This window comes from Daphnia magna, unplaced genomic scaffold (genome assembly GCF_020631705.1).
Source record: "Daphnia magna isolate NIES unplaced genomic scaffold, ASM2063170v1.1 Dm_contigs352, whole genome shotgun sequence".
In the NCBI taxonomy this organism is placed as follows: Eukaryota; Metazoa; Arthropoda; class Branchiopoda; order Diplostraca; family Daphniidae; genus Daphnia; species Daphnia magna.
In genome coordinates, this window is record NW_025533264.1 from 12,830 (window position 1) to 23,541 (window position 10,712).

The 10,712-nt window shown below is 37.9% G+C and overlaps 1 protein-coding gene across 1 annotated transcript; it reads left to right on the forward strand.

The window, feature by feature from the left end:
* The first annotated feature begins 3,713 nt into the window (after window positions 1–3,713).
* LOC116924469 lies at window positions 3,714–9,898 on the forward strand. Its single transcript, XM_032930992.2, has one exon. The coding sequence runs from the start codon at window positions 4,306–4,308 to the stop codon at window positions 9,715–9,717; it is 5,412 nt and encodes a 1,803-aa protein (XP_032786883.2). The 5' UTR covers window positions 3,714–4,305; the 3' UTR covers window positions 9,718–9,898.
* Window positions 9,899–10,712: the final 814 nt, after the last annotated feature.

Sequence of the window (10,712 nt, forward strand, 5' to 3'; positions counted from 1 at the left end):
ATGGAATATACTTGTATTCAATGTGAATACACTGTTATACCATGAGTTTTTACTTCTATATGTAAACAGCATCAAATATACTTGTATTCAATGTGAATACACTGTTATACCATGAGTTTTTACTTCTATATGTAAACTGCATGGAATATACTTGTATTCAATGTGAATACACTGTTATACCATGAGTTTTTACTTCTATATGTAAACTGCATGGAATATACTTGTATTCAATGTGAATACACTGTTATACCATGAGTTTTTACTTCTATATGTAAACAGCATCAAATATACTTGTATTCAATGTGAATACACTGTTATACCATGAGTTTTTACTTCTATATGTAAACTGCATGGAATATACTTGTATTCAATGTGAATACACTGTTATACCATGAGTTTTTACTTCTATATGTAAACAGCATCAAATATACTTGTATTCAATGTGAATACACTGTTATACCATGAGTTTTTACTTCTTATATGTAAACTGCATCAAATATACTTGTATTCAATGTGAATACACTGTTATACCATGAGTTTTTACTTCTATATGTAAACTGCATCGAATATACTTGTATTCAATGTGAATACACTGTTATACCATGAGTTTTTACTTCTATATGTAAACTGCATCGAATATACTTGTATTCAATGTGAATACACTGTTATACCATGAGTTTTTACTTCTATATGTAAACTGCATGGAATATACTTGTATTCAATGTGAATACACTGTTATACCATGAGTTTTTACTTCTATATGTAAACTGCATGGAATATACTTGTATTCAATGTGAATACACTGTTATACCATGAGTTTTTACTTCTATATGTAAACTGCATGGAATATACTTGTATTCAATGTGAATACACTGTTATACCATGAGTTTTTACTTCTATATGTAAACTGCATCAAATATACTTGTATTCAATGTGAATACACTGTTATACCATGAGTTTTTACTTCTATATGTAAACTGCATGGAATATACTTGTATTCAATGTGAATACACTGTTATACCATGAGTTTTTACTTCTATATGTAAACTGCATCAAATATACTTGTATTCAATGTGAATACACTGTTATACCATGAGTTTTTACTTCTATATGTAAACTGCATCGAATATACTTGTATTCAATGTGAATACACTGTTATACCATGAGTTTTTACTTCTATATGTAAACTGCATGGAATATACTTGTATTCAATGTGAATACACTGTTATACCATGAGTTTTTACTTCTATATGTAAACAGCATCAAATATACTTGTATTCAATGTGAATACACTGTTATACCATGAGTTTTTACTTCTATATGTAAACTGCATGGAATATACTTGTATTCAATGTGAATACACTGTTATACCATGAGTTTTTACTTCTATATGTAAACAGCATCAAATATACTTGTATTCAATGTGAATACACTGTTATACCATGAGTTTTTACTTCTATATGTAAACAGCATCAAATATACTTGTATTCAATGTGAATACACTGTTATACCATGAGTTTTTACTTCTATATGTAAACAGCATGCAAATATACTTGTATTCAATGTGAATACACTGTTATACCATGAGTTTTTACTTCTATATGTAAACTGCATGGAATATACTTGTATTCAATGTGAATACACTGTTATACCATGAGTTTTTACTTCTATATGTAAACTGCATGGAATATACTTGTATTCAATGTGAATACACTGTTATACCATGAGTTTTTACTTCTATATGTAAACTGCATCAAATATACTTGTATTCAATGTGAATACACTGTTATACCATGAGTTTTTACTTCTATATGTAAACTGCATCAAATATACTTGTATTCAATGTGAATACACTGTTATACCATGAGTTTTTACTTCTATATGTAAACTGCATCAAATATACTTGTATTCAATGTGAATACACTGTTATACCATGAGTTTTTACTTCTATATGTAAACTGCATGGAATATACTTGTATTCAATGTGAATACACTGTTATACCATGAGTTTTTACTTCTATATGTAAACTGCATGGAATATACTTGTATTCAATGTGAATACACTGTTATACCATGAGTTTTTACTTCTATATGTAAACTGCATGGAATATACTTGTATTCAATGTGAATACACTGTTATACCATGAGTTTTTACTTCTATATGTAAACAGCATCAAATATACTTGTATTCAATGTGAATACACTGTTATACCATGAGTTTTTACTTCTATATGTAAACAGCATCAAATATACTTGTATTCAATGTGAATACACTGTTATACCATGAGTTTTTACTTCTATATGTAAACTGCATGGAATATACTTGTATTCAATGTGAATACACTGTTATACCATGAGTTTTTACTTCTATATGTAAACTGCATGGAATATACTTGTATTCAATGTGAATACACTGTTATACCATGAGTTTTTACTTCTATATGTAAACAGCATCAAATATACTTGTATTCAATGTGAATACACTGTTATACCATGAGTTTTTACTTCTATATGTAAACTGCATCGAATATACTTGTATTCAATGTGAATACACTGTTATACCATGAGTTTTTACTTCTATATGTAAACAGCATCGAATATACTTGTATTCAATGTGAATACACTGTTATACCATGAGTTTTTACTTCTATATGTAAACAGCATCAAATATACTTGTATTCAATGTGAATACACTGTTATACCATGAGTTTTTACTTCTATATGTAAACTGCATCGAATATACTTGTATTCAATGTGAATACACTGTTATACCATGAGTTTTTACTTCTATATGTAAACTGCATCGAATATACTTGTATTCAATGTGAATACACTGTTATACCATGAGTTTTTACTTCTATATGTAAACTGCATGGAATATACTTGTATTCAATGTGAATACACTGTTATACCATGAGTTTTTACTTCTATATGTAAACAGCATCGAATATACTTGTATTCAATGTGAATACACTGTTATACCATGAGTTTTTACTTCTATATGTAAACTGCATGGAATATACTTGTATTCAATGTGAATACACTGTTATACCATGAGTTTTTACTTCTATATGTAAACAGCATCAAATATACTTGTATTCAATGTGAATACACTGTTATACCATGAGTTTTTACTTCTATATGTAAACTGCATGGAATATACTTGTATTCAATGTGAATACACTGTTATACCATGAGTTTTTACTTCTATATGTAAACAGCATCAAATATACTTGTATTCAATGTGAATACACTGTTATACCATGAGTTTTTACTTCTATATGTAAACTGCATGAAATATACTTGTATTCAATGTGAATACACTGTTATACCATGAGTTTTTACTTCTATATGTAAACAGCATCAAATATACTTGTATTCAATGTGAATACACTGTTATACCATGAGTTTTTACTTCTATATGTAAACTGCATGGAATATACTTGTATTCAATGTGAATACACTGTTATACCATGAGTTTTTACTTCTATATGTAAACTGCATGGAATATACTTGTATTCAATGTGAATACACTGTTATACCATGAGATTTTACTTCTATATGTAAACAGCATCAAATATACTTGTATTCAATGTGAATACACTGTTATACCATGAGTTTTTACTTCTATATGTAAACTGCATGGAATATACTTGTATTCAATGTGAATACACTGTTATACCATGAGTTTTTACTTCTATATGTAAATGTCGGAAATTTCCGACCCATGAATGTTTTCCCCCTCTCATATTTGTCCTATCCCCTTCTGTTTTAGTATGGACAGTGGACAATGGACAAGTCTTAACTTGTTTGTTCCCCCTCAGGTCAAATTCGCAATTTTTTGTATACCCTCCGCCCTTCTGTGCAGAGTTCCCCCACCAGTTGTTCGACAACCGGAGTGAGCGAAAGAGCTCAAACTAAGAAAATAAAGAAAGTTCTCATCAACACAAATTTAGTTTTTCAATGTTCTGAAGTTATTTCAGACATTTTGGTGCCGTAACCAGGATTGTTGAAATTCTGGTGTTGGCGTCACAGCAAGTGGCGGTTCCGACGAATCTGTGCAAGACAGACAAAAAACCTTTTCCCGAGTGTTGGCGTCACACCACGTGGCGGATCCGACATCCCTGTTACCGACAGGCTGACTCTTTGAAAAAGTAAAACACAACGTAGGTTTATCCGTAGTCATCCGTGCTCACCCGAAGATATCCGCATGAAACGAGTGCTGAAGGCATTCTAGAAGGAGATTTCAACAACCCTGTTCGACACAGGTTTTCAAAAAGCAAGTAAAATTTCACTGACTGTACAATGGCGGAAAGAACACGGCTAGTGGCTCTACGGCGTGGAGGGAGAAGTGCTGCTACTCGTTTAACCGGCAAGCTCAGTACTATCTTTGATGATGACACTATGGAGCCCATCCAAAAAATTCACGAGTTAGAATGCAAACTAGCAGAGCTCAACGCACGTTACGAGACCTTAAACGAACTAGATCAGCAGATCTTGTTGGTAACGGACGAGGCAAATTTGCAAGCGGAAGTAGAGGCGACCGATGTGACTAACGGCGCAATTGAAGACGCAAGAGCACTAGCTCAATTTAGAATCAATACTCTGAAACGAGATCATGAAGAAACGAATCCCGCTCCTAATCCAACTCCAGCACTTCCAAACGGGCCCTCAAGAGCCACGAGCAGGCCCAAAATAGCCCTACCACGCTTCAATGGCGACATCCTTCAGTGGCAGCCATTTTGGCAAGCCTTTGATGCAGAAATCGAAAGTGACAATTCCCTTGCGAACATTAACAAGTTTAATTACCTGGTGGGTCAGCTCGACAGTAACGTGCTAGTTACTGTAGCGGGATTGACACCTTCTAACGAAAATTACGCAGTCTTAGTGGATCTGCTTCGAGAACGTTTTGGTAGAAAACCAAAAATAATTGCCGCCTACATGAGAGCGCTATACACACTGCAGAAGCCCGAGGGCCATTTGAAGAGTCTTCGAAGTTTCTATGATTTGCTAGAATCTTACGTTCGAGGTCTGGAGTCGCTGGGTAAGCCTCCAGATACATATGGAGATTTGTTAGTGTGCATTCTGTTGGACAAACTTCCAGGGGAGGTGCGCAAAAATGTTGCCCGGCAACATGATCAAGACGAGTTCACACTTGATCAACTGCGGAACGCTCTTAAGGGAGAGATTCGAGTGATGGAGGCGGGACAATCTTCATTAGTACCGGCGAATAATCAGCAATTGCATAGAAACTTTAATCCAAAGCAATCGACCACAATGTTTAACGGTGTATCAGGATCGAAGCCTCAGTTCCAATTTCCTTGTGCGTTCTGTGGTGCTGAACACTCGGCGAATTCGTGCAACCAAGTTCCGTCCGTTGAAGAAAGAAGGAAAATTGTGCTACAGAAACATTTATGCTATAACTGTTTAAGTTCAAAACATCAAAAAAAGGATTGTCGTTCCAAGGTGGTGTGCAAGACTTGCCAAATGAAGCATCATTCGAGCCTTCATCAATTTGATGCTACAAGATCCACCTCTACAAATTCGGTACCTACAACGGTAACCAACGCTCATTTTCAAACCGAAAGATTGAAGACGCCACGCAATACATACTCGAATGCCTTGAACGTTGCAACTCAAAGTGAGGTAGTGCTATACCCGTTTGTCTTCCTTAAAACGGCCATCGTTAAGGCTCGTTCGCCTAAGGGCGAATTAAAAGCAAATTTAATGTTTGACGAAGGTGCACAAAGAACATGGACGACTTGGGATTTTGCAAAACGTCTCGGTCTTCATCCTACGACTAAAGAATTGCTAATTACGTCTGGATTCGGCAACTCCTTTGCAACGCCTAGATATTACGAAGTGGTGGAGTTTTGCATCGTTGTCACCGATGGAACTTCAGTACGCATACGAGCTATAGTGATAGACTATCTTGTTAGCCCTTTGGACGACAAGTACCGTAAAGAACTATATTCTCTTCCCCACTTGAAGAACCTTAACCTAGCTCACCCCTACACGGGACGCAATGTGTTCAAAGTTGACATTTTAATCGGAGCTGATCACTACTGGCATTTTATCGGAGATGACAAACCAGTGCGTGGACAAGGGCCAACGGCAGTGAATTCAAGAGTGGGGTATCTGGTGTCCGGTGCCTTAAACAGTGCTAAAATGAAGAGGCCTTCTCAGTCCATCAGTCTCAATATTCAAGCAGTCGATGCAGATGATTGTTCTTACCTGTGGTCGTTGGAAACATTGGGTATTTTTCCACATCAAGAAAACATGATAGAAGCCGCCGAATACGCAAAACGTTCTATTCAATTCAACAATGGGCAGTATATCGCTCGTTTTCCTTGGAAGATGGATCACGGAGAACTTCCGACCAATTACAAAATGGTTCAAAACATGACAAGGGCCATAATAAAACGACTGCATAAAGATGGAATGCTGAGTGTCGTCGCCACCCTAATTAAAGAACAATTAGATAGTCGGTTCATCGAGCGTGTTCCACCTGAGCAACTCTCTAGAAGTTGCCATTACATCCCGTATCATTTCGTCAAAAAGGCATCGTCAACCACACCTATTCGAATCGTATACAACTGTTCGAATAAGGGTTGGAATGGCGTCAGTTTCAATGATTGTGTTGAGACTGGGGCCCCTCTACAGAACGATCAGATTCATCTTTTACTACGATTCCGAACACATGCGATAGGTATGGTAGCGGATGTCGAGAAGGCCTTCCACCATATTGAGCTTCACGAGTCCGACCGAGACTTTTTACGTTGGATGTGGCTGGAAGACTCAACGAATCCCGATTCGCCTCTGGTTGTGTATCGGTTCAAAGTGGTTCCATTCGGAGCAAAATCATCGCCGTTCATACTGAATTCCGTTATCATGCATCATTTGAACAGAAATGCGTCAGCAGTTGCCAAGAACATGCAGCAAAGTGTTTTCGTCGACAACATTATAACTGGTTGTGAAAGTGAAACTGAAATCGAAGAATACTTCCGTCAAGCGAATGAAATTATGTGTAGCGCTAACCTTCCTCTTCAAGCTTGGGGCTTCAGCAATAGCGATGTGGAAAGGAGGCTAGGAAAAGAGGGGAAGGTCGATCCTTTGATCGAATCAAAAACCCTGGGACTTATTTGGAATCGTGACGTAGATTATCTACATGTCCAGGTACCTAACATTGCGAGCGTCACAGAGAAAACGACCAAACGTGACGTTCTTAAAGGAACAGGTTCATTTTATGATCCGTTGGGGTTTTATGCACCCTTAGCAACAAGCGCTAAAATTCTGATTCAAGATCTATGCATAAAAAAGGCGAAGCTAGACGAACCCGTGGAAGAAGAACACTTGAAAAGATGGGGAGAAATTGTCTCATCGATTGTCGTTGCGGTGAAAGAAAAAACAATGTCGGTGCGGAGATCATACTTCGGGGCAGCAGCAGCAGTCCAAGAATTGCACGTATTTTGTGATGCGAGTCGTCGAGCGTACGGTGCAGTGGCCTATTTCGTTCATCAGACTGAGGTAGCCTTCGTCGAAGCCAAAGTCAGAATAACGCCAATAAAAAACAGCCAGCGAGAAGGAGAAAGAGAATTATCCATTCCTGAAGCCGAACTGATGGCAGCATATCTGGGAGTACTCATCGCGTCGAATATAATTTCGGCACTGGAGCCAAATGGAATTAAGGTGCGTGTCTTTCTTTGGAGCGACAGCCAAATAGTCCATTTTTGGATTTCCAAGGGAGACGGACATCCAAGACAATTTGTTACTAATAGAGTGAAAAAAATTAGGGAGTTCAATAAAACGCGTGCAGCGACTTGGAAATATGTGCCGTCGGCTGAAAATCCAGCAGACATTCTCTCTCGAGGAGCATCACTCAAGGAATTTCAGGCGTCTAAGTTATGGGAAAAGGGTCCTGAGTGGTTGGTGGAACGTAAGCTATGGCCTACATGGTCAGTGTGCGAGTTCAAGAATTCACAAACGACGCAGGTAGCAGTTCAAAGTGTGCATTCAATCGTTCCGGAAGAAGACATTTTTCAAGTGATTGAACCGAATAAATACAGTTGGGAAATGTTGCTAAGAGTGACTGCACGAGTGTTTCGTTTATTGGCAAATCTCCGACTAAAGGATCCCAATCGAAATCTATGGAACCGCCAACCATTAAAAACAAGTGAGCTACAGGAAGCGGAAGATGTTTGGATCCGTGCGTTCCAGAAAAAACATTTGCTAAAAGAGTTGGATTATTTGAAAGCAAAGAAAAAATCATGGAGACCAGCCTTGGTTTCACAACTGGATCTTTTTCTGGACACTAAGGGCATCATTAGAAGCAAGGGCAGGCTACAAAATGCAGCTATGGTGGAGTCTGCGAAACACCCAGTGTTGATTCCGAAGGACTCACTATTGGCACGGTTAATCATCACGTCCGTCCACGAGAGAATTTTTCACTATGGAGTGGAATCGACGTTATCCCATTTAATTCAGCGCTATTGGATCCCGTCGGCGAGATCTCAAATCAAACGGGTATATCGGGCATGCGTTAAATGCCGAAGAGACTCGGGTCCATCATTCCGACTGCCAGACCCAGCTCCTCTTCCAGCAAATAGAATCAGAGAAAATTATCCATTTGCCATCACCGGAGTTGACTATACTGGAGCAATCCCTATTCGTCAAAATGGAGGAGAAGGATCGGCGTACATTTTGTTATTTACGTGCGGTACCACGCGAGCAATTCATCTAGAGGCAGTTGAAGATATGACCGCTGGATCTTTCATTGATGCGATGCGTCGATTTACGGGCCACCATCCGATTCCGCGTTTGATTTACTCAGACAATGCCACAACGTTCCTTAGTGTATCGAACATTTTAGTGAAGCTGTTCAGTCATCCGGATGTCACGAAGGAGTTGGCCAATATGAGAACAACTTGGAAGTTTATTCCAAAACGTGCTCCTTGGTATGGCGGATGGTGGGAGCGGCTCATCGCACTAACGAAAACGTCACTCAGGAAGATGGTTGGGAAAACAAAACTTCGTTTTATTCAATTACAAACTATCATCGCCCAAATCGAAGCAATATTAAACGACCGTCCGTTAACGCGCGTCCCTACAAATATCGATAGTTTCGACCCGCTTACACCTTCGCACCTTCTCTACGGCCGGCGTCTCTTGACTCTACCCTTTCACTACGAAGCAGAAGAAGAGAACGAAGATCCAAGCTATGGAAAACCTCAAGATCAGCTAATCCTTTTGAAATCGTATCTCAAGACTCAAAATGTCCTACGTTCCTTTTGGCGCAGCTGGAACACGGTATACCTTCCGTCCCTGCGAGAACACCACCAAAAGACTAGAGGTCCTATTGAAGAAATCATTAAGATTGGCGATGTGGTACAAATCCATACGGATGAAAAAAGATCGCAATGGAAGCTTGCAGTTGTACAACAGCTAAATCGAGGTGCTGACGGCTTAGTCCGGTCAGCTGAAATTCGAACAGCAAACGGAAAAACAAATCGTCCCATCAACAAGCTGTACCCTTTAGAAGTATGGGAACCAACGGAAGAAGTTCTTGATAACCAGGGAAGCAGGTCGGTGCCAGCAGTTCCAGATAGTGAAGAAAAGCAGCCCAAACTCGGAAAAATCCAGCGCGAAGCAGCACGACAAGCCGTAAAGAATATCAGATTGATGGCGCGTATGGACACCATACAAGAAGACGAAGAGTAATTTCCGGCCGGGTGTATGTCGGAAATTTCCGACCCATGAATGTTTTCCCCCTCTCATATTTGTCCTATCCCCTTCTGTTTTAGTATGGACAGTGGACAATGGACAAGTCTTAACTTGTTTGTTCCCCCTCAGGTCAAATTCGCAATTTTTTGTATACCCTCCGCCCTTCTGTGCAGAGTTCCCCCACTCAGTTGTTCGACAACCGGAGTGAGCGAAAGAGCTCAAACTAAGAAAATAAAGAAAGTTCTCATCAACACAAATTTAGTTTTTCAATGTTCTGAAGTTATTTCAGACAGTAAACTTTATGGAATATAATTGTATTCAATGTGAATACACTGTTATACCATGAGTTTTTACTTCTATATGTAAACTGCATGGAATATACTTGTATTCAATGTGAATACACTGTTATACCATGAGTTTTTACTTCTATATGTAAACAGCATCAAATATACTTGTATTCAATGTGAATACACTGTTATACCATGAGTTTTTACTTCTATATGTAAACAGCATCAAATATACTTGTATTCAATGTGAATACACTGTTATACCATGAGTTTTTACTTCTATATGTAAACTGCATGGAATATACTTGTATTCAATGTAAATACACTGTTATACCATGAGTTTTTACTTCTATATGTAAACTGCATGGAATATACTTGTATTCAATGTGAATACACTGTTATACCATGAGTTTTTACTTCTATATGTAAACAGCATCAAATATACTTGTATTCAATGTGAATACACTGTTATACCATGAGTTTTTACTTCTATATGTAAACAGCATGGAATATACTTGTATTCAATGTGAATACACTGTTATACCATGAGTTTTTACTTCTATATGTAAACTGCATGGAATATACTTGTATTCAATGTGAATACACTGTTATACCATGAGTTTTTAGTTCTATATTGTAAACAGCATCAAATATACTTGTATTCAATGTGAATACACTGTAATACCATGAGTTTTTACTTCTATA